This window comes from Trypanosoma melophagium (assembly GCF_022059095.1).
Source record: "Trypanosoma melophagium isolate St. Kilda chromosome Unknown ctg28segment0, whole genome shotgun sequence".
Lineage (NCBI taxonomy): Eukaryota > Euglenozoa > Kinetoplastea > Trypanosomatida > Trypanosomatidae > Trypanosoma > Trypanosoma melophagium.
Window position 1 is genome coordinate 277721 of NW_027125159.1, and position 19582 is coordinate 297302.

The 19582-nt window shown below is 42.1% G+C and overlaps 10 protein-coding genes across 10 annotated transcripts; all 10 read left to right on the forward strand.

The window, feature by feature from the left end:
• Positions 1-27: 27 nt before the first annotated feature.
• LSM04_008127 (ATPase) lies at positions 28-759 on the forward strand (the record flags this gene model as incomplete). Its single annotated transcript, XM_067330965.1, has 1 exon — positions 28-759. The coding sequence occupies one exon, from the start codon at positions 28-30 to the stop codon at positions 757-759; it is 732 nt and encodes a 243-aa protein (XP_067190347.1).
• A 470-nt stretch (positions 760-1229) lies between these two features.
• LSM04_003813 (uncharacterized protein) lies at positions 1230-1580 on the forward strand (the record flags this gene model as incomplete). The annotated part of the gene is made up of 1 exon (XM_067330977.1): positions 1230-1580. One exon carries the CDS (start codon positions 1230-1232, stop codon positions 1578-1580), a length of 351 nt encoding a protein of 116 aa, XP_067190302.1.
• Positions 1581-1937: 357 nt separating this feature from the next.
• Positions 1938-4637, forward strand: LSM04_000023 (Glycosyl transferase; the record flags this gene model as incomplete). The annotated part of the gene is made up of 1 exon (XM_067330989.1): positions 1938-4637. The coding sequence occupies one exon, from the start codon at positions 1938-1940 to the stop codon at positions 4635-4637; it is 2700 nt and encodes an 899-aa protein (XP_067190267.1).
• Positions 4638-5521: 884 nt separating this feature from the next.
• Positions 5522-6988, forward strand: LSM04_004914 (Fatty acid desaturase domain; the record flags this gene model as incomplete). The annotated part of the gene is made up of 1 exon (XM_067331000.1): positions 5522-6988. One exon carries the CDS (start codon positions 5522-5524, stop codon positions 6986-6988), a length of 1467 nt encoding a protein of 488 aa, XP_067190318.1.
• A 2037-nt stretch (positions 6989-9025) lies between these two features.
• Positions 9026-9235, forward strand: LSM04_000359 (uncharacterized protein; the record flags this gene model as incomplete). Its single annotated transcript, XM_067331011.1, has 1 exon — positions 9026-9235. The coding sequence occupies one exon, from the start codon at positions 9026-9028 to the stop codon at positions 9233-9235; it is 210 nt and encodes a 69-aa protein (XP_067190270.1).
• Positions 9236-9624: 389 nt separating this feature from the next.
• Positions 9625-10845, forward strand: LSM04_001272 (H/ACA ribonucleoprotein complex; the record flags this gene model as incomplete). The annotated part of the gene is made up of 1 exon (XM_067331022.1): positions 9625-10845. One exon carries the CDS (start codon positions 9625-9627, stop codon positions 10843-10845), a length of 1221 nt encoding a protein of 406 aa, XP_067190283.1.
• A 1084-nt stretch (positions 10846-11929) lies between these two features.
• Positions 11930-12847, forward strand: LSM04_000656 (uncharacterized protein; the record flags this gene model as incomplete). Its single annotated transcript, XM_067331033.1, has 1 exon — positions 11930-12847. One exon carries the CDS (start codon positions 11930-11932, stop codon positions 12845-12847), a length of 918 nt encoding a protein of 305 aa, XP_067190276.1.
• Positions 12848-13097: 250 nt separating this feature from the next.
• Positions 13098-16181, forward strand: LSM04_006636 (Pentatricopeptide repeat; the record flags this gene model as incomplete). The annotated part of the gene is made up of 1 exon (XM_067331044.1): positions 13098-16181. The coding sequence occupies one exon, from the start codon at positions 13098-13100 to the stop codon at positions 16179-16181; it is 3084 nt and encodes a 1027-aa protein (XP_067190332.1).
• A 626-nt stretch (positions 16182-16807) lies between these two features.
• LSM04_002941 (uncharacterized protein) lies at positions 16808-18622 on the forward strand (the record flags this gene model as incomplete). Its single annotated transcript, XM_067331055.1, has 1 exon — positions 16808-18622. One exon carries the CDS (start codon positions 16808-16810, stop codon positions 18620-18622), a length of 1815 nt encoding a protein of 604 aa, XP_067190296.1.
• Positions 18623-19103: 481 nt separating this feature from the next.
• LSM04_009668 (Peptidase M8) lies at positions 19104-19582 on the forward strand (the record flags this gene model as incomplete). Its single annotated transcript, XM_067331067.1, has 1 exon — positions 19104-19582. A coding segment is annotated over one exon (479 nt), but the record flags the coding sequence as incomplete, so codon positions are not given.

Below are 19582 nucleotides of genomic sequence, written 5' to 3' on the forward strand. Positions count from 1 at the left end.
GATGAGTCTTTTATCTGCCGCATTGATATGAGTGAGTACATGGAGCGACACTCTGTACACCGTCTTATTGGAGCCCCACCAGGTTATGTGGGATATGAAGAAGGTGGTCAACTCACCGAGTCTGTACGCCGCCGACCATATCAAATTGTTCTCTTTGATGAGTTTGAAAAGGCACACCCGAGTGTTTCAAACATTCTCCTTCAAGTACTGGATGAGGGACACCTCACAGACAGTCACGGACGACGCGTGGACTTTAAGAATACTATTATTATTCTAACATCCAACATTGGTGCGGATATTATTGCAGCATTACCAGAAGGGGCACCATCATCGCAGGCAATGGGAGCGGTTATGCGACAGGTTCAGCAGCGTATGACACCAGAGTTTATTAATCGACTGGATGATATTATCATGTTTAACCGCCTCGGGAAACAAGAAATTCGGAAGATTGTTGAATTACTCTTTGAACAAGTAAGTGCCATGCTGAAGGAACAAGAAATCACACTTGATGTTCCAACATCAGTGTATGATTGGTTTGCAGATAAGGGTTACAGCAGTGTTTACGGCGCCCGACCACTTAAACGCCTCATGCAAACCGCATTGCTCAACCATCTTGCTTTGATGTTGCTTGATGGCCGTATTCGAAGCAAGGATACGGTAAAGCTCGAGGTGCGGGATGACAGTGTTTACGTTCGGCCGAATCACAAGGCTGTCACAACAGCGAATAACCCTGCTGACGATATTGGACTCATTACGTAATCGCCATAAGAACCATCTGGAGAGAGAGGGGGGGATGGATCCTTGTTTAGCCATCGGTATATCTCCTTGTATGTATACGTTTGTGATATTGTGAGATTCTTAAAATGATGAACAAGAGAACAAAACTATTATTATTATTATTATTATTATTATTATTATTATTATTATTATTATTATTATTATTATTATTATTATTATTATTATTATTATTATTATTATTATTATTATTATTATTATTATTATTATTATTATTATTATGTCAGACGATCTATTTCTGTGTGTCTATTACAATTTAATACTTTTTGGGAGATATGCAAGGCGATTTCTCTTATTACTGAGATTATGGGGTTGTGGGTACGTACGCATGACAATAGAGCATCAGCAGAAACATCAGGATACCGGGGAAAAAGTACCGTGTCTCCGTTGTACACTGCGCTTGTCTTCTTTTTCACGTTTTCGTTATTTACGGAATGTACTTGTTTCGCATCTGTATCCCATCTATTGCTCCGTTTCTCTCTTTCTTTGATTGTACGGGATGTGAATCAGACCCACTTCTTTGGCCCGAGAAGGCCCACTGGAAGAAGCGGCATACCAAAGAAGGGACTCAAGGTCTCTTTCCACCTATGGAACACGATGGTGCCGCTATCACAGATGTTAACACGTCGACCCCATCATTGATGGAGATGGACGGGCAATTGACACTCTTTGCGCAACTGCGCGTGGCCCGCCAGCAGGTGCACCGCCTGCTGCAGAGAACAGAGGACACGTTACAACAAGCCACAGAAATTAAATGGATGTACTCGTGGACTTCATCCGCGTAGTTTCACTTTTCCACTACTTTTGTCCCCTCCAAGCCACCTGCTGGTGTTGATGGGATGGTGCTCACAAGTAAAACGACAGAGAGTTTGTATGACTGCATGCTGTTTTTTTATTAGTCTTTTTATTATTGTGATTTGTGCTTGTTGGGGAAAAGAAAGTAAAAAAATGTATATATATATACTTTCTATTTTTTTCTTTCGTTTTCTATGCTACTGCTGCCCTTACTTTCTCTCCCACATTCTTTTTTTTCTTCTCCTCGTTTAAAACGACGTAAATCAAAGATTCTGTGTTCCTCTTGTTATTCATATAGGGAAAGAGGGGTTTCTGTTGTTTTTTAGTTGTTGTTTTTTGGTTTGTATATGTTTCCTTTGGGCAAAGAGCACTCTTTGCGTCCGCGTGGGGTTTCACACCGGAGCAGTAGTGTTATAACTACTGTTAACGCCACCCCCTGTGCTTCTAACCGTCGGGCTCGTCCTATACGTGCGGTACTTGTGTTCATTCTATGTCTGGTCTTATATGTGCATCTACTGCCCCCTATTAGGATGAAGGGAAATACACCGATGAATGTCATTCCTTGGGGAAACTCGGAATCGATTACAGTCATCCTCACCCACGCTGAAGGCACGGGGGCACAGAGAGACATGTTGAGAAGGGTAATCAAATCAACTCAGCAAAAGGCGTGGTGCTCATCATCTCCGCTATGGGCTGACGTGAGACTCGTATTGGTGTTTGGCTTCCCAATGGATTCCAATTTATTGACTGAGACTATTCCAGTGCGATGTGTCTCATGCAGTGGTTTCAATAGTTGGAATGCATGGATTGTGGATCTCAGTGCACTGCGGGCCACTGGGGTAGAGGATATAGCGCCATGTGTGACGGAAGTACTATTGGTCTTTTCAAAGGAGAATATGAGGGAACGCAGCCATAGCGCCACAGAGAGTGGCGTCGGCAGTAGAGGTTTTGTAGAGGTTCCTTGGATGGTGCAAGGTGCATTGCAAATGGCAAGGCGTACGGAGTACTTTGTTGTTGTGGCTGCTCAATTTCTGTCCCCGTTGAGAGAGAACTTTATGGAGAAACTTCTTGAGCCACTTGGGCGCAATAAAGGGCGTGTACTGGCTGTACAGTGTACTATAGTCTCCAGTGCTAGTAATACCAGGGATGATGATGATGATGATGGCGGTGGTGTTAGTCCACCCGATGAGGATCTTGTCGTTGTAGACAAGGGAGCTTTTATTGGTTTCTCGGTGCTAATGAAGAAGAAGATCCTGTTGCCGTATATTCTCCGTCGCCACAATGCCCTTAGTGGCAAAGATGCACGTGTGCTGGGGAGTGAAGTTGTGGACGGTGTATCGCCCTACTGCGGTGTGTTTCATCGTGTTGCCTTTGATTCCGCGAATGGATTCACTGCGTGGATGAAGGAGCAGGCAGGGACTGCTTCTCTTGCCTTTACTTCTACTACTGCGGCAGCTAATCGCTCCCTAGTCGTATCAGAAGTGCCAGATATCAGTGGCTGGGAACTTAGTATGCGATTACAGAAGATGTATCCCACATGGCAGCTGTGGAGTAGTGGGGCCCTCGCAATTCTCAGTTCCACGGCTAATGTTAGTACTACACCAATGCCATTTATGAACCACTCCGTGTTTTCCGCTGCCTGTGATTGGGGGGCGCGATGGTTCCAAACTCTCGAGCGCGTGCAGAACCGACGTTTTGCGGTACTTTCACGAAAACGAGAGGAACGACATGCGGTGGATGGTCCACGCGCGCCAATACTCTTCTTTGCGCGGGATTACTCTTGTTCTTGTTGTGGGTTAATGCGAGAGATGGTGGGATACCTCCGCCCACTAACAGAGCGTTATGCCGTCATGCTGCTTGGCAATCAGCGAAAGGGATTCTGCTCAGATGCGAGAGGAGCGGAGTATGCCGCTTTACAACTAACAAATGAACCGTACGCCCAGACCTTCTTTGGCAATGTCTCACATTTAGATGTGTGGCGGGAGGCGTACTCGGGTCGCAAGCGCATCGTTATTATGCACATGCGGGCACACTCATACGATCGTGCGGTGCGTGCGACTGAATCAAGTGCGGATTACTACATTGGACGAAGTCTTAGTGAATCCTCTCGTATTTCGGCAAAGTGGGTGCTTGGGATGCAGAACGTGGCAGATGAAGTGTGGGCCACCGGTGAGTTTTTCCGCAGCGTCTATAAATTCTCTGGTGTATCAGCAAAGAAGATTCACGTCGTCCCGGAGGCGCTTAACGTAAATCTCTACAACCCAAAGCACTGTGTCCGACTACCACTTCCCATGCCATTGGGGAAGTATTACACAAACCTTCCACATCTCTCGCCGAAAGAGCAACAAAATCGTTTTCGTTTTCTGTCTGTAATGAAGTGGGAGATGCGTAAAGGGTGGGATGTGTTGTTGGAGGCGTACTGGAAGGCTTTTGGACCATCCTCTCCTCTACATCATAAGGTTTCACTGTATCTGAAGGTAAAGTGGATATGGGCTTATTCGGGAAATACGACTGATAGTAATATTGGTGAGTTCTTGGCAAATTGGGCAAAGAAACTTCCCGGTTTTACCTCGATGGATCAATTTCCACATCTTGTGATAATAAGTGGGGCAAAGTACTTGAGTGAGGAGTCACTGCGGCGTATGTACTGCACTGTTGATGCCTTTGTGCTTCCCACACGGTGTGAGGGATGGGGTCTGCCCGCAACAGAGGCGATGGCGACTGGTATTCCTGTGCTCACAACGAACTGGGGCGGCACAACGGAGTTCATGTCGCCTAACGCCACATTTGCCATTCCCGTTGATGGATTAGAGGAGGTGCCGGACGGATGGCGGTATATGACACTTCCGGGCAATAAGTGGGCCATACCAAGTGTGAATGGAACACGGGACTTGATGCGGTATGTGGTTGAGCACAGAGAACACGCACGGGTGGTGGGAATGCGGGGACGGCGTCGTATTGAAGAGTTCTTTAGTGAAGAGGCCGTGGCCGATGTCATGGACAGACGTATTGCTAGTATCTCGAGGAAACTGGATATGAAAGTTTAATCGGAAAAAGGGTGGGAATCATCACTCCCACGCATGGTAGACAATAGCAAGGCAAAGAAAAGAAGAACGGGTATCTGTGCTACAGTAGTAAGACCACAGTAGGGAGGACAGTTGAAGTTCAGGTAAAAGAAAGGGAACAGTATACGCACTTCACGTAAACAAAGGAAAAGTGAGAAAAAGACGATAAAAAAGGCGATAAAAATAGCTGTCTCTAGAGTAAGGACTATCCAGAATTCTTTTGCATGAATTTTTCGTAGATAGGTCTACACATATTATATTTATCTAATGTATCTAATATATTAATATAGATATAAAGAGAGACACAGAGAGGGAGAGAGTGTACTCATAATGTACATTCTACATATTCAACTATAATTGCATATACGTAGCTGTCTCCAGTTACTGAAATGAAATGTGAAGAAAGAAAAAGAACAGCTGGAGGGCTGAAAAGCAAACCCTTTCTTTTTCTTATTGCTTTTTTGTCGTTGTTCATTACTATTTCTCTCTATATCTCTATATATATATTTAGCTCAAAGCGATTTTTTTTTACTTGTTAATATTATTTCTCTGTTATTATTATTATTATCCTCTGTTTTCTGCGGTTTTTGGCGTTTCTAATATAACTCGACTTGTCTACTTCTTTTCTTCTAACGGCAATAACTTGGGATAGAAATAAGATCGATAAGGAAAGGTAAACAGTGATAAGTAAGGAAAGAGTGAAATAGAAAAGGAAAAAAGAAAAAATAGCAGAAAAGGAGAAAAAAAAGGTGAGGGAGTAAACGAGAACATAACCTGAAAAGAGAGAGTTAAATAAACATACCAATAAGGGAAGAAAGAGAAAGAGTAGTATATTTATATCTATTTATTTATATATCTACTTAAGGATGCATGCTTGCAGGCAGGATACGCAAGAGGGCGTGTCTGCGGGATCAGCGGATGTGACAAAGTTGTTACTTAAAGCAGGCCGCAATAAAGAATACAATGTCGTTGTCCCTCCCGTTTCCTTAACGATTCGCGACATTCAAAAGCAAATACCCGCCAAGTACTTTGAACGCAGTACACGTCGAAGTCTGTTGTATCTCCTGCGAGATCTTGTGCAGCTCTTTCTCACATACGCCGTGATGTACACCATCCTGCTTCCCATCGCCACACAGTTATCCACGGCTGTATTGAATGCCGCTTCTGTGTTTAATACCCACGAAGGAGATGCGATGCGTGTGGGTGGTGTATTAATTACAGCAGTGGCGAGTGTATTTTCATGGGCTATTTACGCCAGTGTGTGGTGTACCTTTTGGTTTGTGCAGGGACTCAACAATACGGCACTGTGGGTGCTTGCCCATGAGTGTGGACATCATGCGTTTAGTTCACGCCGTTGGCTGAATGATGCGATTGGGATGATACTTCACACGGCGTTGTTAGTGCCATATCAGAGTTGGCGCCTCACACACGCCACACACCACAAACACACCAATCATCTCAGCAAAGATCTTGTGTTTGTGCCGGAACATCGCGACATAAAGTCAACCAACACCACCACCGAACCCCACCACACCCACAGAGTTAACAATACTACCACTAATAATAATAATAATAATAATAATAATAATAATAATAATAATAATAATAATAATAATAATGATAATAATAATAGTAACCATAACAGTGATAATAAGAAGAATGGGCATGTGGTAGATGAGGTGGTACATCCCGGTTATGGGGATTACGTGGCGGATGCCCCACTGACGGTACTCTTTGGTGTTATTCGCATGTTATTATTCGGCTGGCCCGCCCATCTCGTCTGCAACGTCGGCGGTCAACCGCGTTATGGGGCCGCCAGTCACTTCAATCCACGTGCCCCGTTCTTCCGCCCGGCAGAAGCGCCCGCTGTGGCCGCCGCCGCCGTTGCGGTTGCCCTCGCCTTGTTTATTATTGTGCTTGCGGGACTGCGGTGGGGCGCCGTTGCGGTGTTTGTGTGGTACGGCGTTCCATACATGTGTGTGAATGCGTGGCTTGTGTATATTACATACATGCAGCACAGTGATCTGCGCCTGCCGCACTACACACAGGAGGAGTGGACATTTCTTCGCGGGGCTGTGGCGGCGGTGGACAGGGATTACGGCACGGTGATTAATGAATGGCTGCATCACATTAACGATTCCCACGTGGTGCATCATCTATTTAGTATGATGCCGCACTATCATGCGATTGAGGTTACACGGCGGTATATTCGCGATATACTCGGGGATATTTACGTGAAGGATGATAAACCACTCTGGTCGTCGCTTCTCTATACGTGGCGGGAGTGCTGCTATGTTGTGCCATCGGAGGGGGTATGTGTGTACCGTAGTTGAGAGGTGTAGTGGAGTAGTCATACACAGAAGGGGGAAATAAAGAAAAGAAAGAACGAGAAAAAAAGAAAGAGAGATGGAAATAAAAAGGAAAGAAAGATATCATGTATTCTCTCTTTCTTTTTTTTTCATATATTTCTTTGTTTCTCTATCCCTTCCAGTCCCCAGAGGCTCTTGTAGTATGAGAAAAGAAGAGAAAGTGAGTTTCTATTAGTGGTCGTTTTTTTTTTCTTTGTCTTTATTTGTGGTATGAAGTGAAACACAAGCACTCACTCACATCCTCTCAACCACACAGAAAATAATAAGTGGGATGAAAGAAAGAAAGAAGAATAACTAAAAAGAAGGATACATGCCGTCCCTACTTTTACTACGATTGTCACCATCATTCCTGTAGGGGAAAATGGAGGAGTCAATAAGGAAGGTGGAAAGAAAGAAAAAGATACACGAAGAAAAAGAACAGAACAGTAGCACTTTTTTTTTCTTTTATCTCTTTTTTTTTTCGATGTTCATATGGGCGGAGTTATTATTATTATCATTATTATTATTACTATTACTTAACGGCTTATGGGGGAAAGAATACACAGTGAAAAGTGACTTAAATGGGAAATACAGGGGACATACATACCTGAAATGAAAGAAATAAGCGATAGGGAAAGAGAAAGAAAAAGAGAAGGTGTGGAATTGTGTTTTTTCGTAAAAGTGGTTCGGGTCAGACATTCACACGATGATAAGGAAGGGAAGAATAACACCTACGATAACACAGCGATAATAGTATCAGTAGAAGAAAAAACAACAACAACAATGAAGACAATGGCAGGAACTTGTGCAATAGGGACAATAAAATTTGCAGCCATTGAGAAACATGTGTGAGGAGAAAATGAAAAAACAAAAAGGGTGAGAAAATGTATTAGCGAAGCTATTTCTCCGCAACTGTTTTCTTGTTTTTTTTTGCTTTTGTTTGTGGTTTCATGGATTTCACAAATATGAGCAATAATAAAAATAATCATAATAAAAAAAGGAAAGATATTCATTAAGGGATAAATAGAACACTTTGTATATGCCTACATATACATAGTATAGTTGAATTTCTTTGCCTTTCTCTTTTTCTTTTGTATTGCTTTGTATCTTTTTTTAAATGTTTATTTCTTCCTTCTTATTTTCTGCTCTGTAAGTGTGTGGGGAAGGGGCGACATTTTTTTTTTTATTGCGTCTTTCTCTCACACCGCATAATTCTTCTTCTTCGTTGGCTGTTTATCGACTTTTGAAACGAAGAAAACAGAGAAAAAGAGGAAAATGAAGGAATATGCTTCTGAGAAGAAGATAGTAAAGAGTAAAGGAAAGAGAGGTGGAGAGAAGTAAGAGAAAAAAAAATGCCTGTATAACTCTTCCCCTCTATCCTTATATATATATATATATATATATATATATATATATATATATATATATACATATCTTCGCATTTATTTCGTAATGAAGGGAAAAAGATTAATTGGGGAAATTAAAAGAAATAGTGAAAAGACATAGACACAGTAAGAGGAACTGCCAAGGAAGGAATTTTTGTTTAAAGCAATAAATACTTTTCTGGTCATGTGGTGTGGCACAGTAAGTGAGCATCTGTATAAAACAAAAGAGAGAGGGTCCAATTCTCCTACATCACCAATGGGTTTTCTCTCTGTGATTAATAATAACGAAGGAAAAAAGAAGACATAGCTTGTATGGGCTCATTGTGCATGATTCAGCGCGGAAATGTATTTAGTGAAGGGCGTCGAACATCACTTTTCCGAAATCTGAAGGAAAAAGACAAAAGAACGGCAATAACAAGAAGGGAGTTAAAAGGAAGCTATTGTTCAACTGGTATTATTTTTTTTTGTATATGTGATGAATGATAATGCTATATTTCTTTCTTTCCTTTTTTTTCCTTTCTTTTCATGCCTTATTGTTGTACGTATTTGTTTAGAGATAGCTGCAGGGATAGTTTATTCTTTCTTTTTTATTTTGTTTTCCCTTTCCCTTTCTTGTTGTTGGTGGTGCTTTCTCTGCATGACGCTCTTCACACTCTCTAGAAGACTCCATCTGGGAGCTCTGTGTAAACCACGCCCGCAGAAATCAGGCATCTCTACAACAAATGCCGTAACAGCAGTCTCTGTTGCACTGTGCTTTAGTACGTACTGCATTATGGCTAATTGGATCTATAATGGATATGTGGATCTCTGGTACGGTGTTTATGGCCTCGATGATGATGATGATTGATAGTTGATGGACAGCTGAAGTCCACTGGATTTTGATTTTCTTTTGCTTTCTTTCTAATGCCAAACGAAATTCAACTATCTATATATAATTTGGCCGTGAGGGAGTCTGTGTGTAGAAGTTTTTACTTCATTTTGTTTTTTTCTTTTTCTTGACCTTATTTCTGTGTTGTACTGCATTTCTATTACCCCACTATGCTTCTACGTCTCTGCTCTTTCTCTCTTTCTCTCTCTCTCTCTCTGTATATATATATATATATATATATATATATATTCCATTCCCCTTTCCAATGTTATTTATCTTCACACCCCTTTTTCTTTTTCCACTTCCACCTTTTCCCTCTATCAGTTTCGTTTCACTTCACATTCCCCCTGTGTTGTATTCCCTTTGCAATGACCAGTCTTTCTCTAAGCAGCTCTAATGAGATTGAGGAAGATGTAAAAGGCGTCCCACGCCGTTGTGTTTCACTGAGTTCTGTGGACTCGGAGCCAATTCCCAAACGCCGCCGAACAGACACTCAACAACAACAAGAACAAAGAAGTGCCAAACTAGCAGATGTAGAAGAAGTGGAGGATGTGGACACGGAGTTGGATGAGAGTGAACATCCGTGCAGTGAAGCTCTGCGGGATGTTGGGATTGGCGCATTAACATCAATGCATGTTTCTGTTCTCCGCGATACTTGCGGTGATCTAATTATGCGTATTCCCATTAATGCAGTTTCAGAGGCCGCTGTGGCTACCGTTACTGCCGTGATGGGACCACACATGGTGCCCGTACTCGCGGAAGACGAAGAGGAAGAAGAAAAAGAAGAAAAAGAAAAGAAAATGATGGATAAATTGTGTATACCAAAAACAACCACAACCACAACAAATGTGTCGTTAACACGCGAAGAGGTGTTAGTGGTGGTGGCTGATCACGCAGCGGGGGCGTTGGTGTTGGATGCCGGCACTCGTGTGTGTTTAGCGGACGGCACAGTCGTTGGTGTTATCGCGGCGGTGATGGGACCCGTCAGTGCGTGTGCGTACGCCATCGCCTCTTATTACCACAAACACTCTAATTTATCTAGTCAATCTAATAATAATAATAATAATAATAATAATAATAATAATAATAATAATAATAATAATAATAATAATAATAATAGTAATAATCCAGTAGGATCTGTATTACCGCCATTGCAACCGGGTACACAACTCTGCTACGATCTCACAATTCACCGCATTCTGCATGATCCACTGGCGCAGTGCGACACCCGCCGCGGCACAGACGCAAGTTACATCAACGATGAGGAACTCCCGCCGCACGCCCGGCCGGATTTCTCCGACGATGAGGCGGAACGGCAGTGGAAGTCGCAGCGACGACTAAATAGACGCAGTGGAGAGCCGCGGTGTTGCAGCACACACGCCGGGGAGGAGATCTCCTCCGATGAGGAGCCGGTGGAGGTGAATTGGGAGAAGATTAATGCACTAGAGACGTGTTTGCAGGAGACGGCGGCGGTGGGTATCGCAGCAACAACAATAGTACAGAAGGAAGAGGAGGAAGAAAGAGAAAAAGAAGAAGTGGCTCCATCATCCAATACCAAACTGGTGATTCCTCCATGGATTGCAAACTAACGCTGTTTCTGCGGTGACGTGTGTTTGGTGTGGGGATGGTGTGAGAAAAAGAAGTAAACATAAAGAAACATTGAGTAAATACAATACATTAAGAGTAAACGAAAAAAAAAATAGTTAATAAAAGAAATCAAATCCAGAGAATAATAACAATAATAGGAAAAAGGGGGAAAAAAGGAAAAGAGAAGAGCTTTGGAATAATTGCAGGAATTTTGTTCTATATCCTCAATGTGTAACCGTATCTCTTGATTTTTCTTCGTGAAGCATTCACTAAAAGGGATTATGTCGTACCTACACATTAAGCCTGGACTCAAGTAATATATATATATATATATATACATGTATATATATTACACTTTCAAACGCATGGAAATTTCTTAGCAGATAATGTTCCATTTCTGCTATTACGACTATTACTGTTACTGTTACTACTATAGGTGCAAGTGCTGGCGGCGTATATTGAAAGAAAATAGTGGATGGTTTCACCTTGGGACATTAAAATGGAAGTAGAGAATAACTCTTGTATTCGCGTGGCTCTCATGGTGATGATAATGAGGAGGAGAAGAAGGACTCTTTGCACGTAAGGATCTGCTGTCCCTTTCTATTCTAAAAAGAAAATAAAGAGAAATATTAATCGGCTATGTTGCTTTGGTTCTTTTCCAGTGAAAAGAATGAAAATCAAAACAACAACAAGAAGAGTGGTTTGTGGAATCCACAAGTAAAGCAATGAAAGTGATTTGAAAACTGATAGGTCCTATGGAAATCTGAGATGTCTATTTTTTTTTTATTCATGTGAAATACATTTTCTTTTTCTTCTGTTTTTCTGATTCGCTTCTATAAGTTCGTCACTAAAACAGTCTGTATACTGTTGATCACGCCTAAACTATATGCCTCCATACAGTTTTATAGAGAATTGCTTCCCAAGAAGAAATTTATCACCAATGTACATATGGAGCTGTTCTCACTCTCTGATAATATTGGGTTTCTTTTCTTTTCCTTTCTTTTTATTTGTTCTGTTGCATGGGAAGAACATAGAGGAATATCACACAAAACAGAAGAAAGAAAAAAAAAAAATAGACTCACAAAGATGTCAAAAGGATTAAATTGCTCAAATGATCTGAGTAGCTCCGTTACGCGAGAAAACAAAACACAAAAGGTTTTCTACCGCACAGTTGATGCAAATCAACAAATGTTAAATTACGTCAAAGAACGGGAAAACCGCTCCAGAGCTGTGGCTGCCCTCTTTCGAGATCGTTATTTCAATCTCATGCGGGAGGCGACGGCACTAGAAACTGAAATTAATGAACTCAACAACCACAGCAGGACTCTCACCGCGGCCTTGCGGGATACACAACTTGGCAGTGCTCGCCGCCCAGAACACATCAGCCGCACTCGTGCGTTAACAAATGATGATAGTAATAGTAATAATACTCTGGAGAAGAGAAATGCATCAAATGACAGTGATGCTGCCTACAGACAATTGCACCAACAATTGCTTGACACCAGTCGAGTGCGGGATGATCTCCAGCAGGAAATAGAGAGACTTCAATTGAGATGTAATGAGGCGACGAGTGAACGGGCAGTGCTGTTGCGTTTAGTGGAGGAGCAACGGCAGTCACTTGAACCACTACTGCGGGAATCAGAGGAGATTACATCGGAGATGAAAGTACTTCAGAGTGCACTGGAGTCTTGCCATGATAATAGTAATATGAAAGGTCTAAACAAGAGACTTCTCAAGGGTGCGGTGAGTTGGTCCGTGGAGGAAGAACTCGCTCTGCGACAAATGACTACACGCTTGAGTAATTGGTGTAGCGAGGAGGATGAGAGAATAACGGCTGCAGTTCGACTGACAGACGTAGCAAAGGCTGTTCGTTTCTATCAAGTATGGAATAACGTTCTGATGGAGTCTTTACATGCACTTTCTCGTGACTGTGAAGAGCGGCGGGCAGGACACTACGCACGTATACGTGAGATGAAGAGTTACGCGCAGGAGAATACCTGCTAGGAGCTTTTCCTGACATAATACCGGATGAATTCTTTTATTATCGATGATGATGATGATGATAGTGTGTTTATTTTCAAATTTTGCTGATTGTTTCCTTTCTTTTTTTTTGTTTTTTTTCTTCTCCCTTTGCTTCTATCCTTCATTGTTTTCTTTTTTATTTCTTTCTTCTTTATATCACATACACCAATTGTGTGAAACACACACATATATATACAAAAACAAAAAGAATAAAAGTATTACAAATACCTATATGTTTCGACGCCAGGTGTTGCTCTATCGACGGACCGCCTTTAGCTTCACTGCGGGTTGTTTTAACCGCACCGCATCCTTTCAGCCATTTTCAAAGAAGGACGAAGATGATTTGGTCAGAGTGGTAAAAACGAAACCACGACATGTGTTAAAACACGTACGTCAGCAGGTATGGCGTTCACGCAAACGGGAACTCCATTTCCGAAATACCGTTACACACCTCATGATTGTTCTACAGGAGTTTCTTCGCAAGCAACTTATAGATCCCACAAACGCCTCACAAATAATGGAGGGAATAATGGAAGAATGTGTCAAATACTCCCAACATGATATGGCACACCTCCTTTTTCGAGCATTTCTACGGTTTAGAAAGTACGGCTGTACTATTTCTATTGATGCCCTACGCTTTTTATTTGAGTCCTACAAGGAAAATGACAGCAGTGAGTTGATGTTGCAATTGGCAAATGAGATGCGTAGTGATCCGGCACTACGGCCGCTTTGCATTGCCGCCTATCTCTTCGCTAATCACCCAGATGAGGCCGAAACACTACGGGAGGGTATTTCCTTTAGTGAACTCACACGAGACGATATTGTGGCCCTCATTGACGGCTACGATAAAATGCACAAAACAGAGAAAGTCATGGAGGTGCTAAAAAATGTAACAAAAGGTACATTTACGGCAGAAGATCTCACGGACATATTCCGCGCCTTCTTTCGTGTGTTTTACCGACGCGATGATGAAGTATCATTTGCTGCTGTATTTCAGGCCGCGTTGGATAAGTCAGTGGTGCTGGATGGTGCGACTTTTGCGATTATTCTCCGACAACGCATGCGTCACGTTACAGGGGCGGAGGAAATTGCGGCGGTGGAGAATGAACTGAAGGAGTTTGGTTATGTACCGGATGTGGCGGGGAACTCTATTATTATTGCGGCCTATGCCCGGTTGATGCACTTTGGGGATCGCGGCAGTGAAGAGTTAATGCTATCGAAGGTGGATACACTACTTTCATCTATTGAATCACGGCTTAAACAAGGCGATCCGGATATGGATATCAGTGCAGCACACATTCGGGCTGTTATTCGCGGTTACGGGGCAGCAGGACGACCGGAGTCTATTAAGACGGCGTGGACTCGCATGCAGCATAAGGGACTCACGAATGATGTACGTGTGTATAATGAGTTATTTAAATGGTTTGCCCTTATGGGTAATGTGAAGGATGTGATTGCGTTAAAGGAGGAGATGGATACAGAGGGTGTACATCCGGATTCTCAAACCTACGCATGGATGCTTCGTGCATTAGGGAAGTATTATCCCCGACATGTGGAGCGATTATATGAAGAGATGCAGCAGAAACACGTAAGGCCGGATATACAATTGTATAACACCCTACTGGGTATATTTGGTGATTTGGGGGATACCGCAAGAGTAGAGGCCATTGTAAAAGAAATGATGTCACGTGAAGAATTTGGTACACTTCAACTAACCCCTGTAACCTTTGCTGTACTTATTCGTATCTATTCAAATAACTTGGAAAAAGCAGAGGAGGCATACGCAGAGGCAAAGAAACGGGGAATGACAGATCACCCACATGTACAGACAAGTATGTTGCATGTATACGCCCATCACGGAGAGGGATCTGATCGTTTGGAGAATCTTCTTAAAGAAATCCCTTCGTGGTCTACAGATGTGTACAATGTTCTTTTAAATAAGTATGGTAAAGATGGTCAGCGGGAAAAGTTGAATGAACTTATTGAGAAAATGAAAACAGAGGAGGTTGCGATGAATGATGTAACATTTGGTACCCTCATCACGGCATTTGCACGCTGGGGAGATGGCGATAAAGTGCGTGATGTGATTCAACTATTAAAAGAACACGAGGGTGAAGTCTCAGCGGCGTTTTACTCCGTATTAGCCTCTTCTCTCAGTAAGATGGGTGATGTGGATGGGGTAAGTAATGCGTGGGATGATCTCATCTCGTCTAAACTGTTTCCAGATACAGAGGTGTATAATCAATTTCTGCTGCTTTACAGCAAACAACACAACGCAGGTAAGATGCAGGCTGTTTTAAACAATATGATGAAACAAATTCCACCCAATCCTGTTACTGCTACGACTATTCTTGATATGTTGGGAAAGTCCGGTCGCGTATCAGAGATGGAAACTCTATTTGAAGATATGAAATCGTCTCCTGATACTTTACCAACATCTGTAACGTATCATCAGATGATGAACACGTATGCCAAGACAGGTGATGTGACCAAGATGGAAAAACTGCACGCTGAGTTTATAGAGAAGGGATATACCAATAATGCCGTAACGTACAATATTTTGGCAGATGGCTACGGACGTGCGAAACGCTTCGATCGCATGGAAGAGATTTTACAACAACGGAAGAAAATGGATGTTCCAATGGATGATTTTGTTTACTGTATCATGATTACTGCCTACGGTAGAGCGCGGCTTAAGAAGGAGGTAGAACGTGTGTATGCGGAGGTTACTACACCCGAGTTGCGTCATCTCTTCACACGAAAAGTTATTTGGTCTTGCATTGATGCCTTTTGCCGTTGCGGCGCCGCTGAAGAGATGGAGAAGTGCGTAGAAGATTTAAAACGCACAAACGAGACGGGGACCGCTTACACCATTAGTACTGACAATAATAATAATAATAATAATAATAATAATAATAATAATAATAATAATAATAATAATAATAATAATAGCAGTAGTAACAGTCACAGTGCGAGTGATGTACTTACACTCATTCCATATTACTGCCGACTGGGTGATATGAACCGCGTGGATGAACTTCGCGAGAAGGCGCGAGAGATGAACACGGAGTTGTCGTACACCGCACTGAACGCCATTGCGAGAGGTTACGCCAAAGCTGGACAGTTTGAAAAGACCGTAGAAACACTGCATCTCATGCGTGATCGAAATTGGGTTCCCGACGCATCCACTGCCCTTTCACTATCAAGTGCGTTTCTCAAAGCCGGTCTGCACGAACAGGCGCAGCAAGTTGTTCAGTGGCGGCGGCAGTACGCAAAACATGCGGGAGAGGAAGTGTCATCATCACCGGAGGTTTAGGAGAATACATAAAGTGTGAGTGATGGGGAGAGAGAGAGAGAAAGAAAGAAGGAAAGAAAGAGGGATAGAGAAAAAGAAGAAAGGAAAAAAGGGATAGAGGAGTATATAGAGATGATGATAATGGGGAGGAAGGGAATATTATTTTTATGGTTTTTTTCTTTTCGATCTCTTTTCAAACATTATAATTATCATCATCAATCATCATAGTGGAATAAAACACGTGAATCATCTATGATTCATTCAGACCCTCTGCTCAGTTTGTATTGTTTAGGTTTTCATGCAAAACTTTTTCTTTACCCCCCCCCTCTCTCTCTCTCTCTCTTTCTTCCTCTTTGTGTCTCTGTGTTTTGTTTGTCTTTATGGATCACGACTGTATTCATACTAACGTAGGTGGACACTCTTTCTTTTTTTTTTATTTTTTTTTTCTTTACTCCTTTTTTTCCTTCTGCAATTGGAGTGGGGCTGGTGCGTTGGCGTCCCTGCTTATTGGTTCGCAGTTATAAAGTGGAAGAGGTTTATGTGTTTGGGCCTTTTACAATTTGCGTGTATATATGCGCTTTCTTCTTTCTAGTTTTTGCTTTTTTTTTGTTGTTATTTTCAAGAGAAATTTTTTTTGATATTCTTCAATGCACAAGAAAAGCAGAGAAGTTAGACGGAGTGACGCCTTGGCGAAAAGAACATACATCATCGCATGTTTTTTTATTACTCTGTTTCTATTAGTGACAGTATCTAATCTTCTTCTTCGTACTCTGTTTGAACAGGACTCATCATCATTACCATCGTCAAGGCAAATACGTGTGGAGTCTTCTGCACTTGATGGCACGGCTGTTCTTAGGGCTTTTCGATCTGTTACTACTACCAATCTGGCTCATACTGCTAGTTTTGCTATTAATACCACTAGTACTCCTATTACTTCTACTAGTGCTAATACAATTAGAACTAGTACTCCTGTTAGAATGCAAGGGTTTTGCTTTTCACCACCAAGTTCGCCTTCAAGGCCCCGCAAAACTCGATTTGCTCTTCCATGCATTCCCACAGATGTGAACTACAGCAATTACAGCGGAATACCATCAACATCAACTTCTTATTCCGTATCTTTATTGGACGGACTTCTAACAGTACAGCAGCGACAGATTGGACTCTACGCCGCATTCAACACCTCCACCATCCCACCAGCCCCATTACACAAGAAACGCCGTCATTCTTACTACGCAAAGGTGTACAGTAATGAAACTCTCTTCAGCAAGGAAAACGTAAAACTGCGTGTTGTAGTACATGCTTCAGGACATCTTCGAACGTTTCGCAAGTGTGCAGCATCACTGAGAGAGCATGTTCTGGAGATGAACGCGGCCCCTTTCTATCTTGTAACTTATCCTAATATTGGAGACAAACGCCTTGGTACTCAGGAGACGGAGGACGATGATCCGCCACTGAGTCGTACAGATATGCAAGAGCTTATCTATCATTACAGGCCTTATCTCGCAGGCCTGTTTTTGCTGGACTATCCTGCAATGGATGAGTATCTTTCTTCAGTGGTTCCTCCTTATATTTTCCGAAATAATCCCTGGGGTTGGTGGGTGCGACAGTTCTTTACAACGGAACTAGTCAACGATATGAGCACAGCAACTATGGAGGGAAATAACAGTGCAGGCGATAACACCTTTCTGAAACTTAAACTTGACCGTACACTATACACAAAGGATGGCTACAATAATGTTGACCACACTCCATTTGATGTTGTCATTCGCGTTCGGCCTGATCTCTACATCATTGGCCCCTTGTGGGTGGAATCCGTCCTCACTGTGGAAGAGCAGCGGCGAGCTGTCCTAAAGCGGAGTGCGGCTGAGATAAGGAATCAAACAACCAAAGAGGATGCTGTTTTAAATCAGAGCTTTGCAGTCTACTTTAAGTGTAAAAAAAAGTCCTATGCACCTCTATTAGTGCCACCTCGTCATGTTGTTCGTGCGTCATATCATCCGGTATTTCCACATTTCGTTTCTGATTTCTCTGCCATAACACCAATGTACCATAATAATAATAATAATAATAATAATAATAATAATAATAATAATAATAATAATAGTAATAGTAATAAGAGTGTACCAGGTGATTTTTTTCGTTTCTTCCATGACCTAACGACGGTCTTCTCAAACACAGAGATGGGAGCGTTATTCTATAAGGGTAATAGAGCGGAGAACATGTGGACACAGTATGCAGAGTGGCACAACTATGAAACTATCCGCTTTGTTCCCTGGCATGTGTTATTGAGAAATGGTAATGTTTATTATAACACAAGTGGCTTTCGGTGGCTTTCGAAGGGTGTACGGAGATATATGAAAATAGCTATTGGGACTACAAATGCAACGAACATTCAGTGCCCCAGGAAAGTGAAACGTGGCCTTTACCCTAGAATTAAAGCTAAAAATTCAATACCCCGTTGAAGTGGGGAAGCTACAGCGGTACCAAATATACATTATTCTCATTGCTAATGTTTTCTTTATCCTTTTAATGGGAATTTTTTTTACTGGTCATTTATATAATTTATTGCTGAATCAGCATACCAAGGGTGTTCAGGATTGACAAACACAATAAAATATGCATTCTTTTTTTCTTTTTTTGTTTTTTGCGATTTGGAGTCTATCTGTATTCAGATAGACTCTTAAATTTCGTATTTGGGCTCACATTATAATTATTCTTTCCCTTCATTCTGGTTTACATAGGCAAAGGCCCCACGTGAACTTTGTAAAGCTGTTAACTCTTGCGACACACGGGTGTCTGTTTGCTTTGCATGACATTGTGAGAAAATTACCGTTCTCTGTTGTAACTCATTTCTTTTTCTCCTCCCTTTCTCTCTCTCTTGTATTTTTTCATCTACAGACTCAATCTGACTGATCACAATAATGCTATTTTACAAAAAACAACATGATGCGCCTGGACCTCCACACTGCGGTGCTGCTGCTCATTTACAGCAGTGTCGTATCCCGTGCGGCAGACGCCCAACGATGCATCTTCAATGATGTTGTGTGTAAAAGTGGCACACCTGTAACAGTGGTGAGAGAAGTACCGAGTGCAGAGTATCAACAATCTCAACATAAATACATTATGTTATCCTCTGGGAAGTGGAAACCAATCCGCATCAAGGTCTCATCACTGGACCTGGACGATAATCAGAAATCCTGTTCTATTTTCGAAAAACGTAAAAGTTATATTACGGGTACCAGGGTTTCTTGCCGCTACAACGACGCCATGAGTAAGGATAAGAAGAATAAACTTCTGAACCAGATTCTTCCTGCAGCAATTCAATTGCACGGCGATCGTCGCCTTCTTAAACGGTTGGACACTACCTTCAAGGTACCTAATCTCAGAACGACTGTTTGCTCTCACTTCACAGTTCTACAGGA